Raw genomic sequence first — 21,729 nt, 5'->3', positions numbered from 1 at the left:
AGATTCTAAGTGACAACGCAGTAACTGGTCAGTTCTTTGTAGCACCTGAAAGGGTTAACAGAACTAATGAAAATTAAATGAGAGAGACAGAGAGAGAAAATACTGGTTCGTATAAAAAAACAAGGAACATCGTTTAAAACAGTTGCGAATGTTAAAAAATCCACCCGTGGAGGCTCCATGGCGCCCCCTGTCTGTTAAGTACAGGAAAGCAAAAAATAAAAAGATCAATAAAAGTTAGTTGGTTTGCTTTATCTTTATCCTTTCAGGACAAAAGAAAGACTTCATACATTTCTACTGAGACGTACGTACGTACGGAGCATGTTCCGGAGCGACAGAGGAAGGGTATACTTCACACTTTGTCACATTTGGGCTCAGAGGTCAGACGTTACGAGAAGGTTGAGAGTTCAAAGGTGAAAATAGGACAGTCGGGGGCGGGGGGTGCAGTATTATGTATAACAGACGTGCTTGTGTTGGGGCGGGCGTGGTGGACGACGCTGGGGGGGGGGGGGGGGGGGGTGCATGCATGGTATTGCGTCATGGATACACAAAAGGTGATTCTCTTTCAAAGAGAAACAGTTGGCACTGCAGCCGCGCGGTCAAGAGGAGGGGGCTTGAGCTTGTAGTACGAAAAGCTCAGAGTTGGTTTTGAACCTCAACAATGGGGTGGGGCGGGGGGGGGGGGGTCTGGTCTAGAACCAGATGCACAGTGGCAGCTTACGTTTACAACATTGATGATAGGCGGGGGGGAAATTGACAAAAACCAGTGCGCAAAAAGAGACCACACTGGTTGGAGGGGTACTTTAGAAGTTTAGAGCAGTGGTTGCCAAACCTTTTAGCCTGTGACCCAAAAGAGAAATGTGATGTCTCGCCAGGACCCAAAACTAGTGAAAATATCCGATCGATAGCTATTTCCACTACTACTTAAAACATTTTGTTTTCTAATTTGTGGAATTTCTGAACATAAATCATTGAATTTGCTTTTAATTCATGAAAATGTTAGCTTTTTTTAAGAGTGTCTTTAAATTAATTAATTAATTAAAAACAAAATGTAGGAAACAAAAACATAAAGGGACCCATACACATGTGTCCGTGACCCACAAATGGGTCGTGACCCAGTGTTTGGGAACCAGTGCTTTAGAGAGTAAGGTTCCAACGGTTCCATCCATCCACTGTGGTATATGTCACCCACGCAGTAACGACGGGCCTGCTAGTCTAATACAACTGCAGCTTCCCAGCATAATGTTCTCTCAACATTAAAACACACTCCTCAGGACAAAACCTGGATGTGCTTAAAATGTAAGACCCTGTTCTGAGAAATGAATTGTTTTGAGGAAAGAGTCAGCGTATTTGTGTGACATTGTGATTGAAAAAGGTGGGGTGTGTGTGTGTGTACGGCTTGTCTTCTGTCCTGATTGTGTACACAATGGATATACAGTATACACACAAAATAACTCTATACTTCCGGGCTGCTTCCCTACTTCCTTCACAGGTGTTACCAATGATACTAATTAAGGCTGTTTCATTTTGTGTGCAATGGTTCCCAAACTTTTTAATTTCAAGGACCCCCATACATTTGGTTCCATTTGTACACTCTCAGAGTTACACACTCAAGGACACTTGAGACTGACACGGGGCGACTGTGGCTCAAGAGGTAGAGCAGGTCGTCCAATGATCCATGGGTCGGCGGTTCGAATCCCGGCTCCTCCTGTCTACATGTCGAAGTGTCCTTGGGCAAGACACTGAACCCCAAATTGCTCCCGATGTGCTGGTTGGTACCTTGCATGGCTTCCGCCGCAATCGGTGTATGAATGTGTGTGTGAATGGGTGAATGTAATGCACAATCTATGTAAAGCGCCTTGGATAAAGGCGCTATATAAATGCACCATTTACCATTTACCATTTTGAGACCCACAGGTGACCCACAGGTGAGTGTTTTCAGTGAGCCAACATGCACAATAGCAGCACCCTGACTCTGTTTGACCAGAATGGAACAGAGCCTTCATTAGTATCATCGGTAACACCTGTGAAGGAAGTAGGGAAGGGGCCCAAGTTCTCCAAAATGGCGTGTGTGAAATAGAGCCCATTGGTCGCCTAAAGGAACCCAATCAAGGTCCCGTCCTTTCTTTGCCGTAATGAGATCCTGATGATACAGACACGTTCCTCATTGATTCTGTGGTGAAGTGACCACCACGATGGAGACGGTGTTTGGGTGTTATTTCCTTTGCTATATCAGGGGGCTGTCTGTATTTCCTCTGATACTGTGTACGTATGGCAACTTCAAGTTGACCCCACGACCAACACAGAATCAGATGATAAGTATTCCAAATTGGGTCCTTCTTAATAGACATTCTATGACTATTCATGTTGTGCTTTGAAATCAATCAAGACTGAAAACTCTACACACACACACACACACACACACACACACACACACACACACACACACACACACACACACACACACACACACACACACACACACACACACACACACACACACACACACACACACAGTAAGGTAAGTGCCTCATACAGTTTGTACAGTATGTAAATACCAGGTGACTCGCTGTCACTCTGCTGGTCTGATAGCCACACAGTGAAAACCCTGAGTGTTCATGTATAACTCTTGACCGTTACAAATGTTGTACAACATTGTCTAATGAGTTACAAATGCGTTCATTAACACTGAGGATCTTACTGTGTGTATATGGAACTGGTGGCGTTGAGTTAACATGGCGGTTGAAGGGAATGACATTTTCAGTGCTGAATTAACAGTACAAACAGTAAAAGCACCACCAACGTGTTTGACACTGACCAGAGTGTGACCATAATATGATTATGTTCTGATGGTCAGGTGCTCTAGTGGCCATATGCTGCCTATAAGCAGTGGTGGAAAGTAACTAAGTACATTTACTTAAGTAATGTACTTTGGTACAATTTTGAGGTATTTGCACTTTACTGGAGTTTCAATTTCCAATACTTTTACTTCACTACATCTCGGATCCAAATATTGTACTTTTACTCCACTAAAATGATTTAAAAACTTTAGTTATTAGTTACTTTGTAGATTTCGATTATTATTACAGAACATACATTAACCACTTCAGTCCTATATACATTTCGGGCATTGTGAACTTGTAGATCGGCTATTTTCAAAAGACGTTTATACATTTGAAAACTTGAAATGGGACATTTTGCACAAAGTATATTTTGAATTCCATACATTTACTTGTAACAGTAGTATTTCTACATTGCAGTATTGATACTTACACTAAAATAAATCATATGAGTACAGTTTCCACCACTGCGTATAAGGAGAGAGGACAAGCCGTCACTAAAAAGCAACAGGAGGAGGAAAGCTCCTCTCCTCTGCTTGTACACGCACCATGAAAAAAAGTTTGTTCCCATCCTTAACCGGAAAGAGCAGACACTGGTGCTGGACTGACAGACAAAGAGACAGACAGAATAGACCATGTTTTTGTTTTTTTTTCCTTTTCTTTCTTTTTTTACCCAGCACGTCTCCCCTCTACACTTGTACAAAGGGAAGGACAGAAACACAGCGTGGTGGGGGACCAGACCAGTACACAGCCACGACTGCATCAAGAGGGAAAAAACAGAGACGGTTACACTGAAGCTTAACAGACGTCCACAGACACACTGGTCGATGATGATGTGCTTGACTTTCACAGATCTCCAACAGCACAATCGTCTCTCGCTTCCAGATGCACGTATAGGTAGCAGAAGACAGGAGGGCCAAACCACGGTCAGTGTTGTTTGGTGAGGGGTACGTAACGGACAAACTAAAAGCACACATTTAAAGTTTACAGGGTACTAAACAAAACGGTACTTGGTGCTGCCGACAACCACTTTCGCCTCCTCGACCCACCCCCAAATCGTTCAACCACCACTGGTTTTGTCCATTGTTCTTCTCAGCACACAGTAGATAGACTGAGGGTTGTAGCAGACAGGGACAGTCTCAGTGAAAACCATAGAGTGAAAGTCAAAGTTCGCATAGATTGTGTTTACGGCCAAACCCGCCCCAAAAACCACTCCATGTCCAAAATCTCTCTCTGTATGGCGAGGCCTTTTATCCCCTGTGGAGAAATGCACGCTTACATTCACTCCATGCCCGGTTCTTGTGCTGCCACAGCGCCTGGTATTGCTAGGGTCCTTGCTAACTCAAGACAAGCGTCCCAGGAACAGTCCACACTCCCACTCCGTTGGCTGACAGTCCGTTATCAGAACTATGGGGAACATAGTAGTTCCCCATAGTAGAGTATTTTAGTCTGACTCTGTGCAGCGTCGTCCGTCTCCACGAGGATCCTGCCGCATCCTGTTCGTCTGCTGGGATCTTTGGTTGTGGGATAAACTGACCGAGACTGTTTGTCCATCAGCTTCTTTTGTCTAATGTCGCTCCTCCTATGTGTCATTTATTACTGCTCTTTCTTTCTTTCTTTCTTTCTTTCTTTCTCTACACAGGTACAAGTCAGCCAAACAGACATCATCAATGGGTGAATGAGAGCAGACGCACACCTTTCGATGGAGCCCCCAGGGGTACAAAACAGGATGGCAAGGAGGGCTCAAAACCAGCAGGTATCCTCTTGATTGTTTGGCAGTACACTGGTGTTAAAGTCAGTAAAGTCAGGGAGGGGGAAAGGTAAGACAGCTGACACTGCATTCTGTGAATGTGAATGTGTGTGTGTGTGTGTGTGTGTGTGTGTGTGTGTGTGTGTGTGTGTGTGTGTGTGTGTGTGTGTGTGTGTGTGTGTGTGTGTGTGTGTGTGTGTGTGTGTACAGTGTACAGTGTACAGTGTACAGTGCATCTTTCTGTCTCCCTGTCTCCCCTTGGAGTCATTTCCTCACGTGCTGCGTAGCGGAGGAGTGTGGATGAGGAAAGGGTCTCTGTCTGTAGTGCTGCGGGTGGATAAAGAAAAAACAAAGTTCCAAAAGCCTGAGGCTCTCATAATAACCCATCATTTTCCAGGTCACCATTAGTCCAGATAGGTGGTTTACGTCAGGGACCTTTTCAAGACGAGGTTGTAAGGTTGTAGATGGGTGGTGGTAGTAGTAGCGAGGAGGGTATGGGGGGGTGGGGTGGGTAGAGAGTTTAAGGGTCTCAGACCAGAGTTCCAGGTTTGGCCTTGTCGTGGCCGTACCACTGCACGTCTGCCAAGTCTGAGCACAGCGGGCTGCTGAGAAAACAGCTGTCACTGAAGGACCTGCGGGGAGACACACGCACAGTTCAGACATGAGCGTCACACCTAGCGGATTTGTATGAAAATCAAGTTATAAGCACCAGTAGGTCACTTATCAGTCGAATGCAATCGAGCGAGCAGGCTTGCCTGGAGCTGACCGGATTTGATAAGGAAACGCGGAGGCGTCCAACGTGGTTGGTAGCGTTGTCCGACTATTACTAACTCTAACCCTAACCTCAGTAGTAGTAAAGTAACCGGCCACGTAAATCCCCTAACCTCATATCAGTCTTAACCGGCCACGTACTGTAAGTCTCCTAACCTCATATCAGTCTTAACCGGCCACGTACTGTAAGTCCCCTATAACCTCAGTCTTAACCGGCCACGGTGTTTCCTAATCACAGCGGAGAATCCTAATCTGGAGAATCCTAATCCAGGCGAGCCTGCTGGCTCGATTGCATTGGAGTGATAAGTAACTACTGGTGATTATGGGTTGATAACATTCCAAGCGGGTGTCACACCAGTACACCTGCTCCCCATTGAAAAAATAAAATAAAATAAATGCTATGGACCTTGATTATGAAGAGGGTTGAAAACCACTTAGGCCTACCTAGTATATCAATGCTGTCGTGAGGAAACCACCTAAATCCTTTTTTTTTCTTAAATCAAGCTATTGAACACCCTTTAGATCTGTGTTGGTTTAAACAATATATTGAACCAATGAAAAGTATAAAAAGCACTTAGGACAAAACCTCTGAACTCCATTGGACCCTCAAACTGTCTGCTAAAGCAGCTAAATCCACCACCTCTCCCCCTCTCATGCAAGTAATTGACAATATATAAAGTTACAATACCAACTTTGATGAGGCAGAATTGCTTTGTTTAAAAAATATATAAGGTTTTCCATTTCCTGAAAAATGAACATTTTGGAGTTAGGTGGTTTCTTCCCGACAGCAGCGATATGGACGTTAACCACGTGAGCCTTATATTATAAACTTGCCCAAAGTAAGGACATGGCAGGGTTAAAGTGGTTAATGTTGTTCATAAAAACCTACACTACTAACTAGGGATGCACGATTCATCTGTAGCATAATCGGAATCGGCCATATCGGCCATAAAATCGGTATCGGAATGGTCTCAAAATAATACAGATTATTTAATTGGTTTTCACCAGCAAAAAGAAACATTTAAAAGAAATCTACATTTAATTTGTCTACTCATCTCATTTAGTCATTCAGTTGTGAAAACAGACACTTGAAAAAGAGTATAATGCTATTTATTGATTGATTGAATACTTTATTAACAGGCTCTGGGCCAAGCCCAGGAGGGCCTAGGCTTGTTTCCATTGTGGTCCTCTGTATAATATCGGAATCGGTCAGAATCGGTATCGGCAGATATGACCCTGCAAATAATAGGAGATCGGAAATAGGTCAAAATGTCATAATCGTGCACCCCTACTACTAATGCATGGTTAAACTTTGAGAATGTCTTTATTCTACAGTTAAACATGGTTAAGGGTTGTGTTTCTGTTAGTGTGGTGTCTGCAGGAGATGAACCACAGAGAAGCATTGACAGCCATGACAGAGTAGAGCACATGCACAGAGTCCAGTAACAGAACAGGCAGAGAAAGAGACAGTGTGGCACGGATAGATACTGCCACCCTCCAAAGAGAGAGAGATAGAGCCCCCACTACAGCTCACATACACATCATGTTTTTGGTCATGTTAGCAGATGGGGAAAACATCTGTTTGCTTCTCTTTATCGCGGTTGAGTTTTGGACTCCTACCGTCTAGGTTATATTTTTTTGGAAGGAGGCTGAGGAGCCTCCTTCCAAGGAGGCTCTAGGAGGCTGAGCCCAGACAGACAGTACCTCTAGGCATCAGAGCTGGGCTGAGGGGCAGACTGACACGCATCCTCAGTAGGAGAGCTGTCTGCTGTGCCTCTAAACCAGGAGAAAAGAAAGACAGGCGCGCACACACACACACACACACACACACACACACACACACACACACACACACAGGCACGCACACACACACACGCACGCACATACGCACGCACGTCGCACGCAAGCACACCCAGTCGCACACTCACTCACTCACGCACACGCACACGCACATGCGCACACACACACACACACACACACACACACACACACACACACACACACACACACACACACACACACACACACACACACACACACACACACACACACACACACACACACACACACACACACACACACACAAGGAAAGGAGAGTTAGTAACAGAAGAGAAAGGAAGAAGAATAAGGTAAGCAGGAGGACAGTGAGAGAGAAGACATGTTTGGGAGGGAATTAGGGGTGGAAGATGTTAGAGAGGTTTAGAGATGAAAATAAAATAAATTAATGCCGAGAGAGGAAACGGGGAGGGACAATCAGAATAAGAGGAACGCATCAGAGCAATAAAAAGACAAAGGGGGGTTGAGGGGGCGACATTTGACAAAAACGTTAAAAGAGAGTTGTCGTCAAACAGCGGCAGAGCAGCGTGTTAAGTTGAGAGAGAAGCAGTCAGTGCGTGGTGAGTATGCCTAGGTTAGCTCTAGACAGAGAGGAGCAGAGAAGACAAGATGAAGAATAGCGCTGAGCGTGATCATCCTGTACTGCATTAACATCTGCCTGGGCCTGCGACGCTGCTGCCCAGCTGGAACGTCCTAAGAGAAGACCTTTGACTTTGTCCCCAAAAAACGGGACAAAGTGTGTGTGTGTGTGTGTGTGCGTGTGTGCGCGTGTCTTACCCGCTCTGCCAGTTGAGGATGTGCTGTGGGCTGCAAGGTGGTGTCGGCGTGGCAGCGTGTTCACTGGAGGGTGTCATACTCCTCTGGCTGTGAGGAGACGCAGCTATGTGGAGAAAACTGACCGTCAGCGCATGGGAGAAAACCACAGAACGCACGCACGCACGCACGCACGCACGCACGCACGCACGCACGCACGCACACACGCACGCACGCACGGTGTGTACACATGCATGTCCGACCGTTGTTTCCACATGTCGGTCCGTTGGTGTGTCTAATCTGCGTGTGCATCCCAATGAATCATCATATTGAACATAAATGATTATTTCAATGTCTTGCAAATCGATTATGTGATTATGGGAAAATAATAGGAATATAAACTTGTACTTTATGTGATTTGGGGAGTTTAAACAAAGCGTGAGACATGTGAAATATCAATGTTTGTCCATAGGTATGTTGTTATAGCCTGTACTAACATACAGACACTCCCACTGGCAAACACAATAGCGAGTGCTGCGGGGTGAAGGACAGAGGAATTCCATCAATGCTTCACGTATGGCTTTAGGGCACTGCTTCTCAAAGTGGGGTGTAGGGACCTCCCGCGGTCTTTGAGGGGATTCCAGGAGCAAAATGAGGAACCGTTCAAACACTTCTTGAGCCCTTTTTTATTTTTTGGCACAAGCACAAAATGTGTCGCATTGTGACACGTTGTGAGCTTGTAGATTTGCTATTTTCAAAAATATCTAAATATTTTCAAATGGCGGTCCACGGCCGAATACATATCAACTAACCACTACTTTATGGGGGTGTGGTCTCTAAGGGTTTAAAGGGTGTAGTCTGTCTGAGATTCCTGCGTGGTTCCAGGACAGGCACGGATCGTGTTTCGAGCACATAAAAGCAGGTTCCGCAGGCCTCGTTGGCGCAGTAGGCAGCGCGTCAGTCTCATAATCTGAAGGTCGTGAGTTCGAGCCTCACACGGGGCATTCCTTTTTCTCCCGGTCAACACTATTAAGTTTAAAGTCAGAGCTGAGAAGCCCTTTAAGCTTGCCTTGTTTACTTTGGAAAATTCATTGTTTTACAGTTTGCGTATAGACTAGAGTTTGAGTTGATTAAGGAGGACTTAACAAAGTTGTAATTAACATAAAAACAAATGCTTTTGTTTGGGCGGGGGTGGGTGCAACTAACTACTATTTTCACTTATTTTTATTATTCGGTAAATCTATGTAATTTAGATCATAAAATAATGAGAAAGAAGGTAATAAATATATGTACATACTGTACCATGTGCAGTACAGTACATGAAGTACAATGTACTTTATTACATGTTAACTAAACCTCACATCAACAGAATTAAAGTAAACAGAATTATATAATTTCACTTTATATCCATTTAATTAATATGCAACAGATAAGAGCACATTTATTTGTGTCGATAATTAAATAACTTGTTTCACCACTACAATGCTTTAAACAAAAGGTTTCATAGATTTTTTTTCTTTTAGGTTTTATGACCTCAATTTCACCCAAACAAGTTGAACATTCAGTGGATTTTCTGTGGTTTGGGGTTTTCTCTGTGTTCTGAAACCTTTTGAGCTGCAATGAAAGCATAATAATTTGGCACCAGATGTCACTGTTGAGGGATTTTGCCTGTCAATCATCGTCTCTGCCCCAGACCACAGAAAATCCACTGGATGTTCAAAGTTCAGGTTTTTTTTGGGTGCAATTGAAATTACAAAAACGTTTGTTTTTTAATGTCTTCTCACGACACCTTAAATGGGACCCACCTGGCGAGCCCTTGGCGAGCGTCCCCACGCGGCTCCCCCCTCGGCCCTGGCCGTGTCCCTGCAGCGTGCCCTGCTGCGAGCCCGCCTCCGACGAGTTGTTGGAGCCCGAGTGTGACGACGAGTGGCTCCTCTCCTTGAGGCTCCCTGCGGACCTCTGGTACCAGCACCGCAGCTCGTCCGAAACGGCCGCCCTGCCTCCTCCTCCGCCTCCTGCGCTGCCGTCTCGCCCCAGCGAGGGAGTCCGTACGATTTGCGAGCGCGATGGCGTGAGCCGCCCGCTGCTGCTGCTGTCACCTCCGCTCTCGTCACCTCCTCCTCCTCCTCCTCCCCAGGTCTCCTTGTAGAGGCCGCCGGCCGTGTAGGAGCTGGACGTCTTGAACTGGGCCTTGACGCTGTAGTGGCCCTCCTGGTGGTCGCAGTGAGCACATTTTGAGTTTAGTTTAGTCATAGTCTTTGGAATAAAACTTAATTTCAGTTTTAGTCACATTATGGCTATCTGGAATGTTTTAGTGTTTAGTGTCTAGTTTTAATCGACTAAATATCATAAGATCGATTAAATGTACAGTTGATTTAGTCGACTGTACCGTCGTAACAGCTGATTTTACACTTGGGCGGCATGCCGAAAATAGCCGATCTACAAGTTCACAACGGCTCATCGGCTATTTTCAGAGCGTAACCAAACATAAAAATGACTTCTCTTTTCCACTAGTTCCCCCCCTCACATTTTAGTTCACTTTGTATTTGTCGACGAAATTGTCAATAGATTCAGTCTCAGTTATAAGTCATCGTGGCTTGTTTCTATTTAGTTTTCGTCAGTGGAAAAAAACGTTCGTCGACGAACATTTTTCGTCATACTAGTTTTCAGTCGACGGAATCACCACTGTACCTGGTCACCCTCCAGGCTGCGCGCACCACCACCTAAGTACATTTACTTAAGTACTATACTTAAGTACAATTGTGAGGTATTTCCAATGTCCCATATTTCATCGTAGCCCGTTTCTATTTAGTTTTCGTCAGTTAGTCGTCGAACATTTTTGGTCACAATAGTTTTTGCAGTTGAGCGGAACCACCACTGTACCTGGTCGCTCTCCAGGCTGCGCACCACCACGGCGCTGGGGCTGCTGCCCTCCACGTACAGCGGGTACTCCTTGATGCGGTACTGCGACGACGGCTGGCTCTGGCTGTGGAGGTAGACGCCATGGTGGCCGCCGCTGCCCCCCACCCCGCCTCCACCCCCCACCGAGCCGTTCTTGGCCGCCAGGTTGGGCATGGAGCCCGAGTTGGACGAGCCCAGGTGACCCGCCGACCTGTGACAAGAGAGAACACAAAGCACATGAGAGTCAGATATACGTGTTGCAAAAGTGACACTATAACATGATGTGCATAATCTGAGCGGACAAGCTTCCCATGATGTGTTACGGAACATCTGTGTCAACGATTGACCGGGGGAGCTAAACAACACTAAACGTAACATGACAAGAGTTAAGATGACACGAAAAGGACTGACAAGAGCAGAACAAGGGACAATGAGTTAACACATTTGATGCTTAGGATGAGTATACTCGTCCTAACTGCCATTTGATTACTTAACCAGTCCACTTTTCACAGTCAGTTTGCACTCTTCAGACACAGGTAGACAGACAGACAGATACAGAGATCTCCATATGGGACACAGACAGGCACAGGAAAATCTACAAGACACTGCTGGCTTCTACCTGAATGCAATCCAAAAGGCGACTGAGAACTTTAATCCATGTGGCCACAAGGTGGCACTCAAAGTATTAATACAATATTGTGCAGTAGTCTCCCTGCTCCTCTATTAGAGACATTAGGGTCTTCCCAGACATGCTCTCCATTATAACAGTCTAAGGGCCCTATTTTTGTCAGTGCTAATCCCCTTGTCCCTAAACTTTTTTTTTTTTTTGTCTTTTTTTTTGGAAAAACATAAAGATTGTCGATCTACACCAACACGTTGTGAGCTTGTAGATTATTATTACATAATTTCATAGGCCATTGTCACATGTACCTGTGCCGTTGCCTCTGCCTCTGTCGGGCCTTGGAGGGCGAGTCCTCTCCCAAGGTGGAGTAGTTGGGGTTGCTGCCGGGGGCCCCCAGGGGCCCTCCGGCGGGGTAGTAGTGCTCCGAACTGCTGTGGCTGGTGCAGGAGGAGCAGTCGTCCAGTGGGTCCGTGCCGCCGTTGGAGCGCCCGGCGGGGCCCCCCGGCAGGAAGAACTCGGGGCTGCCCAGTGTGCCCAGCAGGGTGTGGGGGTGTGCGTCGGTGGGGTCGGACGGCAGCAGCTTGCCCTGGGACTCCAGGCTGGAGCTGCGGGTCCTAAAGTGCTGAGCCAGACTGTGCAGACGGGTGGGACTGATGTCCACTGACCTGTGTGTGTGTGTGTGTGTGTGTGTGTGTGTGTGTGTGTGTGTGTGTGTGTGTGTGTGTGTGTGTGTGTGTGTGTGTGTGTGTGGGGTGTATGTGGGGGGGGGGGGAGGACCCAGGAGGAAGGGTTAGCGTCAGAACCACAGAAACGAAGCCAGGCGTACAGGTCATTACTTTAACCATTTTTTTTTAACTTTTTTAAAGTATCGGGACATCCCTAATTTGAAGCATTTTAACTCAAATCTTGGCTTCTGGGGGTCCCTGGATTATGTTCAGATGGGGGTCCCTGGAACAACATATGTTCAGATGGGGGTCCGCGGCCAATTACATATAATTTTGGGGGTCCTTGACATGAAAAAGTTATTATAACTATTGAAAAATAGCAGATCTACAGTACAAGCTCGTAGCGCGGAAATGTGAAAATGTGGTGCAAATCTTTTAGTGTTGTAAGTCAAATCTTTGCTTGTGGTTTCAGTGGCTGGCTGGGCTGACCTGGTGGAGTGTACGTAGTGAGGTGTCCTGGTGGTCCTCAGATCTGGGGTGGAGGGCATGCTGGACTGGGAGCTCCAGTGAGGAAGGGTCCTGTTGGGACTGCTCTGCAGAGAGTTGCTGCCCCCCGCCTCCGCACTGCCCGAGCTGGGGAAACGCCTGTGACTGCATGGGAGGGACGAAGGAGGTTTTTCATTTTTCACATAAAGCTATTACGTAAATGTATTCAAATAAATTTAGACAAACTAGAAAGGTTAATGTGTTGTGGTACTGTTGGGAGATTGTTCCACTGTTCTCTGGAAATAAAACCTAAAGACGGAAGTGTAATTCTGCATACAGATTTCCAGACGGTCTTACCTGGAGTGCGAGGAGCGTTTCTTCACCTTCTCATAGGGCTCGTCTAGCGACGACTCGCTCCACATCTTGGGCTTGATGGGCGACTTGTCGTACTCGCTGCGCGTGGTGTAGTGCAGGTGCCTGTGCAGGCCGTCCAGGGACTGCGGGACAGGGGGCCTGCTGTGAGACGACGGCGGCCGGGGAGGGAGGCCCGCCTTGTGCGGGGACGCTACGGGCGAGGAGAACGTGGGGGTTCCCGTCACCTGGGGGTCATCTGAGATGGAGAGTACATCGCCAGGTTAGGTTACATTGCATTTTTGTTACAACCACTTTAACCATTATTTTAAACTTTAGCTGTTGAAAAGAAGCAGATCTACAAGCTCAGAGCTTGTAGATCTGCTTTTTTATTTTTTTATTTTTGGAAATTCGTACAAATCTTTGAATATAATTATTTCACGTTTTTAACTCAAATCTTTGCTTCTGGGGTGGTCCCTGGAACTAAATATTTTCAAATGGGGGTCCGCGGCCAAATCCAGATAATTCTAGGGGGCCTGCTGTGAGACGACGGCGGCCGGGGAGGGAGGCCCTTGTGCGGGGACGCTACCGGCGAGAACGTGGGGGTTCCCGTCACCTGGGGGTCATCTGAGATGGAGAGTACGTACGTCGCCTGGTTAGGTTACCGTAGTAAGTGCATTTTTGTTACAGCCAAGCATAGCCTTCCTTAAAATGTGTTCATCTGGTTTTGTTTTTTTATCTTTTGTTATCTTTACATGAGCTTATCTTAAAGATGGAATACCGTGATATGTTTCCCCCCCTAAAACATGATCATCAGGTACTATGATTATACTAGGAGAAAGATTTTTTTTCAAAAAAGTGTACAGAAAGTGATAAAATAATGTTTTTATGTGGCACCAGGCCAGTTCATTAAGTAGGCCTGGTTTGCCTGGTGGGTGGTGATGGGTGGTGATCCACCCAAGCCCCCAGTAAGGCTATCCAACGTTGAAGATGCCACTACCTACTGGCGAAATGTGGAATTGCAGCACTTTGATGGACGTGGACGGACGTTCATGACGTCACGTGCGTAAGCCTGGACCTCAAAATTGAGGTCCATGCAGGGCTAGGCCAGGCTAAACTTCCGCTCGCTCGAGCCATTGAGTTATAATTATACTTCCGGAAGCCTTCCGGGTGCTTCAAAACGCCACTGAGCAACTTCCACTGAAATGAATAGCGGGGGGGGGCGGGGCTAACGCTCCAGTTCGGTCTCTATCCTTCTTTATACTCTATGGATCCACCTGAACTGAAGCTGTTAAAGGGGGAGGGGTTAGGGGAGGGGATGATGTGATGTCACTAACGTGGTGGTATTTCGATTGGGCCTTTTCTTTTTTACTCAAAGGCTTTTAGCTTCCAGGAAGAAACCAAAAATACACAGAATACATTATTTCAATATTCTAACCACACCTGATAGTAGATTAAAGTAATGTTAACTCCATAGACACATACAAAACAGAAAAAGTACAAAAATCACGACACGGCATCTTTAAACATCAGACATGGAAGGGACGGATAGCTCACCATCATCTAACACCAGGGCATCGGACAGAGAGCTGTCTTCAGAGATGTTTGCCTCTGTGGGAGAGAGTGTTGAATACTGGGGTTAGAAGGCAAGTGGTTCTGCACGGGTTACACCAGGATTATATCAGTGGTTCTGCACGGGTTACACCAGGATTATATCAGTGGTTCTGCACGGGTTACACCAGGATTATATCAGTGGTTCTGCACGGGTTACACCAGGATTATATCAGTGGTTCTGCACGGGTTACACCAGGATTATATCAGTGGTTCTGCACGGGTTACACCAGGATTATATCAGTGGTTCTGCACGGGTTACACCAGGATTATATCAGTGGTTCTGCACGGGTTACACCAGGATTATATCAGTGGTTCTGCACGGGTTACACCAGGATTATACCAGTGGTCCTTAAGCGGGTTCCAGGTGGTCCCCAGCTAAATGATGACGAGTTGGTAACAAAATGGACCCTTATTAGATCTTTAACTATTGAGAGCGTAAAATGAAACGGGTCCATTTGATTTCATTTTACACTCTCTTATTGCTAGATACCTGCATTAGGCTACTTAATTTACAAGAAGTCTACACAATTAGAGCATATAAAATAATTGTCATTTTTATCAAACGTTTGCCTTATCTCTCCAATGGTAGCAACATCAATACAGCATGGAATTGTGGACACAATCTTATCCAACAACATATTATTTAGTGTTGGGTCTGAGAGGCTAAATGTCATCAAATGGTGGTCCGTGGCTCAAATGCTGAATAAATAATGGGCCTTGATATGAAAATATACTGCATTAATATCACTATATTAAATATATGGGCACAATGAACACTCTTAACATCAGAAAGATGTTTGGCACACCAGGATGTGTTTCCACAACGTAAAGGTCACACCAGGATGTGTTTCCACAACGTAAAGGTCAAAAGGTGCCGTGGGTTCCAGAGGTCCTGACTGAGTGGGTTCAACCAGTGGTCCGGGGACCACCAGTGGTCCTTGAGGGGGTTCCAGGTGGTCCCCAGAGAAATGATGGAGAGTTGGTAACCAAATGGACCAGTATTAGATCTTTATAGAGAGAAGACTTCCGCACACCCGGTAAAAAATTCAGCAGGTGCGTTGGTAGTAGAGTAGCAGACAGCCGCGAGGCCGAAACATTGCTTTGAAATTGCGTTGAAAAAAACAACCTCTTGAACCAGCAAGTGGCAGTGTGTGGGTCTCCCTCCTTCTCTTCTCTACACAGTTAGAGAATGTAGAGGAATTGTTGGTTTTGACCGTTTGCCTGTTGTTATCTCTCCTACAGTATGTGGTACCGAAGTCAACACGTTGTGGACATATTCTTTAGTTTTGGGTCTGAGAGGGGCTGAATGTCATCAAATGGTGGTCCGTGCGTGGCTTAAATGCAGAATAAATAATGGGCCTTGATATGAAAAAGGGTTGAAAACCATGCACTGTCCTACGTAGATATGCGTCTAGTGGTAGATATAGATGTGTTAGGGTTAGGGTGTCTAGTAGTAGATGTAGGGGTAGAGAACCACTGCTCTTACCCTCTATGATGAGTGAGGCTCGCTGCGTGGGCTTCTTACCCTCTATGATGAGTGAGGCGCGCAGCGTAGGCTTCTTGCCGGAGCGGACGCGGTGCTCGTTGATGGAGTTCTCGATGTCCTGCAGCTTCTTGAGGGCGTTCAGGTAGGACGTCTTGCGCTGCTTCTTGAGCTTCTTGCTGCTCACGTGGGGGTCGCTGGCCAGCCGCCGCGCCGCCTCCGTGATCTGAGACTGGATGGCGAACTCCTTCTCCAAGCGCTCCAGTTCTTCCTCCTGGAATGCAACCAACGGATTCATATGTTATCACTGCGTTAACCCCCGTTTAGACCTGAGAACTGATTCTGCAAAATGTCTTTGAAATCGTGACAGTTTTCTGAAAAACAACAACAGCAAGTGGCAGTGTGCGGGTCTCCCTCCTTCTCCTACACTATTTAGTCTTCTGAAATTGTTTAGTCTTAGTCTAGTCTTTTAGTCTAATTCTTAGTCAAAAAAATTAACACTGACACGTACGCACGCACGCACGCACGCACGCACGCACGCACGCACGCACGCACGCACACACACACACACACACACACACACACACACACAGACACAGACACAGACACAGACACACACACACACACACACACACGCAACAACATCAGTTCCGAGTTCTGTAGGTCGTAAACGGTACCTCTCACATATTTAGCTCCACAAGCCAAGAGTGTGTGCATGCATATCGCATACAAGCCAATACAAGCAACGGCGTGCTGAAAACCCAAGCGTTCACACGATAACTCTCCCACGTAACACACTCTTACTTATAAGACACACACTGGACCTTTGGGGCTTTGCCAGCAATAACACATTGAGGAAACCATTTATCTTAGAATACTGCAGCCCACCGCTTTCCCACTGTCTTATTGGATATTTATCTGTGGAGACTCTCCGTGTCCCCCAAAAATAACAACAGCCCTTCGTCAAACACCCCCCCCCCACACACACACACACACACACACACACACACACACACACACACACACACACACACACACACACAACTCCCTTGAAGGGGTGGGACGATATATTGATATCACGATATATCTCGATATATATCGCCGCAATATCGTATAGTCCTCCCAATATCGTGATATTGGTTATTTAGGCTAGTACTAGTAGTAGGAGGCTGCCCGTTGTTGTGGAGATACAAGCTGTGGACAAGTTGGAGTCAGTGTTTTACTGTTCATGTACTTATTGGCCAGCTTGTGACACAAAAAATCTTGTAAGATTTTGGAATAAATACATAATTACAGATTTTTGCCTTTTATGGTTATTTTTTTCATTTTCAGTTACAGATATCGTGATATAATCTCTTGGAATATATTGCAAGAGGTTTCTTTTATTGAGCTCGTAACGTAACGTAAAACATGGATGTCCAATAGAAACGCCGCTTTAGATTGTCGCTAAAGATAGACTGGATGAAGGAAAATTATCGATGACATCACCAACGCGGAAGGAAAGCGTTGCCGGGCGACAATGACACCAAGAGCCGGTAAAAATCATTATTAAACATTATAAACCCTTATCTCGTCCGATATCTGTGATCTGTGATCATAAATTTAACTCGCCCAATGTCAAGTAGAACAATTGAGTACTTTTTCCACCAATGCCCATAACCTGCAGTGTGCGCGTGCATGCGTGTGTGTGCGTGCGTGCGTGCGTGCGTGCGTGCGTGCGTGCGTGCGTGCGTGCGTGCGTGTGTGTGTTTGACTGACTCTGTGACCTGAGTTCCAGAGCAGGTTATTATAACAACAGAGCATTGCTTTAAATGTGATTCTAGATAAAGAAATCACCCAGTGGCCCTCCTGTGACACATGTGCACGTACTGCACACGCACACACACACACACACACACACACACACACACACACACACACACACACACACACATACACACACACACACACACACACACACACACACATACACACACACACACACACACACACACACATGGTTTCACTTGTCTCAGGAGAGACGGGGCTGATGATGTAGTCCCTTTAGGTCAACATTTTACTGGACTACCTCAGTCAACAGGAATCCCTCTCTCGCTAGCACTGCCTTCATCCTACAGCCAGAGTGGCTCCTGCTTGAGTGTGTGTGTGTGTGTGTGTGTGTGTGTGTGTGTGTGTGTGTGTGTGTGTGTGTGTGTGTGTACGTGTGTGCGTGCGTGCGTGCGTGCGTGTGTGTGCGTGCGTGTGTGCGTGTTTTAGAGGTTAGGTTTAGGGATTAGGGTTTAGAGTTAGGCCTGGTTTATACTTGGTTACACGCCGGTGTAAAAGCTGCGACGCGCTGAGAGCTTTTAGAGACACTATTGTTCTGCAATTTTCAATGCTGTCCTAAAATGTTTTTGTCCCCACAAGTATAGTAACACAAACGTGTGTGTGTGCGTGCGCTTGTGCGTGTGTGCGCGCGCGTGCGTGCGTGCGTGTGTGTGTGTGTGTGTGTGTGCGTGCGTGCTTGTGCGTGTGTGCACAGATATGATGTACTTTTTCAGAGAGTTCAAATCAATATTATTGATGCATGGCTTTCCGAAATTACATCATGTGGCAGCCAAGTCTATGGAGTATGGACTGTTAATGTTTGATTAGAGCCTAATTAACCAGCCAAGTCTATGGACTTTTAATGTTTGGATAGAGCCTATTTATAAATTCCCTGTTGCCAGCCAAATCTATGGCGAACATTTTCACAGCTAAAAAGGGTAAAGTAAGTCAGGGTACAACGAGTACATCAGGGTACAACGAGTACATCAGGGTACAACGAGTACATCAGAGTACATCAGGGTACAACGAGTACATCAGGGTACAACGAGTACATCAGGGTACAACGAACGAGTACATCAGGGTACAACGAACGAGTACATCAGGGTACAACGAGTACATCAGGGTACAACGAGTACATCAGGGTACAACGAACGAGTACATCAGGGTACAACGAGTACATCAGGGTACAACGAGTACATCAGGGTACAACGAACGAGTACATCAGGGTACAACGAGTACATCAGGGTACAACGAGTACATCAGGGTACAACGAACGAGTACATCAGGGTACAACGAGTACATCAGGGTACAACGAACGAGTACATCAGGGTACAACGAGTACATCAGGGTACAACGAGTACATCAGGCAGCACAGGGAACCAAGCTTAATGCCAAGGCTTTAGATGCAATGCCTTAAATGGATAAGGAAGTGAAAAAAACTCTACGTTGCATTCAATACACACTGGACACAGACAACTATTAGTGTGAAAAATCATATCACAGAAAGACATGTGCACATACGCACGCATGCACGCACGCACGCACGCACGCACACACGCAGCCACAATCCTACTATCACCACTTCCTGTGGTGAGAACACAGACAGCCTATTTTTAGAAGTTCTGCAGCTCTGGAAAATCTAACAGTGGCTCAAATTGAGAGGAGAGAGAGAGAGAGAGAGAGAGAGAGAGAGAGAGAGAGAGAGAGAGAGAGAGAGACAGAGAGAGAGAGAGAGAGAGAGAGAGAGAGAGAGAGAGAGAGAGAGAGAGAGACAGAGAGAGACAGAACCAGAGAGAGAGAGAGACTCAGAGAGAGAGAGAGAGACTCAGAGAGAGAATCAACTTTCAAAAGTATAAAGCTAATGTCTCCTATATGGATGTATATCTATCTCTGACAGAAAATGCACAACAAAGTTTCAAAAGATAGTATTACTCAAAGCGTTAATGTAACACAGCTCTGTTTACACGTTTATTTATATGTTTTATCTTGATTTTGAGAGAGAGAGAAAGAGAGAACCAGAAAGAGAGAGAGAGAGAGAGAGAGAGAGAGAGAGAGAGAGAGAGATAGAACCAGAGAGAGAGAGAGAGAGATAGAACCAGAGAGAGAAAGAAAGAGAGAACCAGAGAGAGATGGAGCACAGGCTCCATACAGGCCGTTCCAAACCAAGACATCTCAGTGTGGCTTTTCGATCCCACATCCTCCGCTGACTTAACGATTGATGTCGGATCAAAGAGCGTCACCTCAGTCACTGTCTGTCTGTCTCCCACTGCCATTTAGATGCAGTCCAAACCTAAAAGCGTCCTCTGCGAAGGCAGTGACGCCGCGGCTCTAAAAGTACAGGGTAGCGTGCTCTGCCTTTCTTTGAACACGCTTACTACTGAACTAACACAACGCCCGGCCGGGGCAGCACTATGTATACATTCACCCCATTCAGGACGGGAACGCCTTTTGGTGTTTTTAAGCATTATGTTATACTTAATCCTTAAAACAGAGTGCCGCGCTACGAGCTTGTAGATCTGCTATTTTTGAAAGATCGTAAAAATGTGGCGCAAATCTTTGAATATATATATATATATTGTTTCAGAGCCCGTCGCTACGAGTTGGAATAAAAGCTGGATATACCAAACAAACTATTCCAAGAAGTACTTGAAGAAACTAGTCGGATCCATACGCAGCATCAAGGCCTTATTGGGTAGGCCCTAAAGTTATAGTATGGGTGGCCCTTGATCACGGTTTGAGGGTTCCGGACCTGATGACTACAACAAACCAGCGTAAGATATCACCCGCTCGTCCCAACCGGCTCATGAACCCTGAACAATGAATGCTTCCCAGGCTATTGGTCACTGTAGGCAAGCATTACAAATATGAGGAGAGAGAATACAGAAAGTAATAAGGGCAGTTGTGCGTAGGGGGAAGGAGTGCAAGTGGCTGTGTAGGGTTCTCTTCTCACCTCTCCCTTTGGCTGGAGCTTCTGTTCGTCCAGTTTGAAGGCGGTGCCGATCTTCCTCATCACGGTGGGGGGTTTCTCTCCGGGGTCCAGAGGATACTCCTTGGGGAGCTTCCCCGTCAACTCCTGCATGATGGAGTTGGAAACAATGCATCAGGTGGCTGGCTGACTCCTCAACACCCACTTTCACATACTGTATATACAGTTGGAGGCCATCGATATTGTCCTTTTCTTTTTGCTGAGGTTTGCGTGATCTGCGCAAAAGGACAGTTAACCCATTTTGGGCGGGAACCCCTTTTGGTGTTTTAAACATTATGTTATAATTTAGCTATTGAAAAATAGCAGATCTATCTAAGATCTATCTAAGCTCATAGCGCGCCACCGAGTGGCGCGCTACGAGCTTGTAGGTCTGCTATTTTTGAAAAATCGTGAAAATATTTATTTCAGAAAACTGGAGGATTTAGAAGGATTTAAAAAAAATTTGAGGTCAGGCCTAAATGGGTCAAATGATAAGGGACAATATCGGTGGCACCCAACTGTACATGTATTACACAGCTTGGTTGAATGCTTGATTGTGATGGGTCAATGGCCGAATTCAGTGGTGTGTTATTCCTGGATAATGACCGCTCCGCTCTATAACAGACCGCTGTCTAATCAAAGGCTCGGAGCACCTGGCTGCAGCCGCTGCGCTGCATGGATCTTATGCTGTACCCAACATGACAGCCGTGTAAACTAACACACAATGTCATTGTTAACTAAACAACATGCTTTCAATAATGTTTAAGAAAACATTTGAAGCGAGAAATAGACGATGCTCTACCTAAAAATGTATTCCATCTGATCAACACTCACTTCCTTGTTTCCGAGGTGACTCGTTGCGTTCTGTGGGCCAACTTGGAATGCTTTC

General features: G+C 46.0%; 1 protein-coding gene across 1 annotated transcript in view; it reads right to left on the bottom strand.

Annotated features, from left to right (window-relative positions):
- Positions 1-1,776: 1,776 nt before the first annotated feature.
- frmd4a (FERM domain containing 4A) overlaps positions 1,777-21,729 on the bottom strand; it is a 55,738-nt gene continuing 35,785 nt past the window's right edge. Inside the window, exons 14-24 of the mRNA XM_079502315.1 lie at positions 20,826-20,948; positions 16,112-16,343; positions 14,530-14,583; positions 13,509-13,599; positions 12,979-13,134; positions 12,625-12,786; positions 11,779-12,135; positions 10,831-11,059; positions 9,753-10,158; positions 7,972-8,074; positions 1,777-5,219 (exon numbers count right to left, since the gene is read on the bottom strand). Of these exons, the coding sequence (XP_079358441.1) occupies positions 5,117-5,219; positions 7,972-8,074; positions 9,753-10,158; positions 10,831-11,059; positions 11,779-12,135; positions 12,625-12,786; positions 12,979-13,134; positions 13,509-13,599; positions 14,530-14,583; positions 16,112-16,343; positions 20,826-20,948 (2,016 nt within the window). The 3' untranslated portion in view covers positions 1,777-5,116. The remainder of the gene's footprint in view (positions 5,220-7,971; positions 8,075-9,752; positions 10,159-10,830; positions 11,060-11,778; positions 12,136-12,624; positions 12,787-12,978; positions 13,135-13,508; positions 13,600-14,529; positions 14,584-16,111; positions 16,344-20,825; positions 20,949-21,729) is intronic.

This window comes from Electrona antarctica (assembly GCF_951216825.1).
Source record: "Electrona antarctica genome assembly, chromosome: 5".
NCBI classification, from domain to species: domain Eukaryota; kingdom Metazoa; phylum Chordata; class Actinopteri; order Myctophiformes; family Myctophidae; genus Electrona; species Electrona antarctica.
Note: the sequence above shows the minus strand (reverse complement) of the source record. Positions and strands in the feature narration are given on the sequence as shown.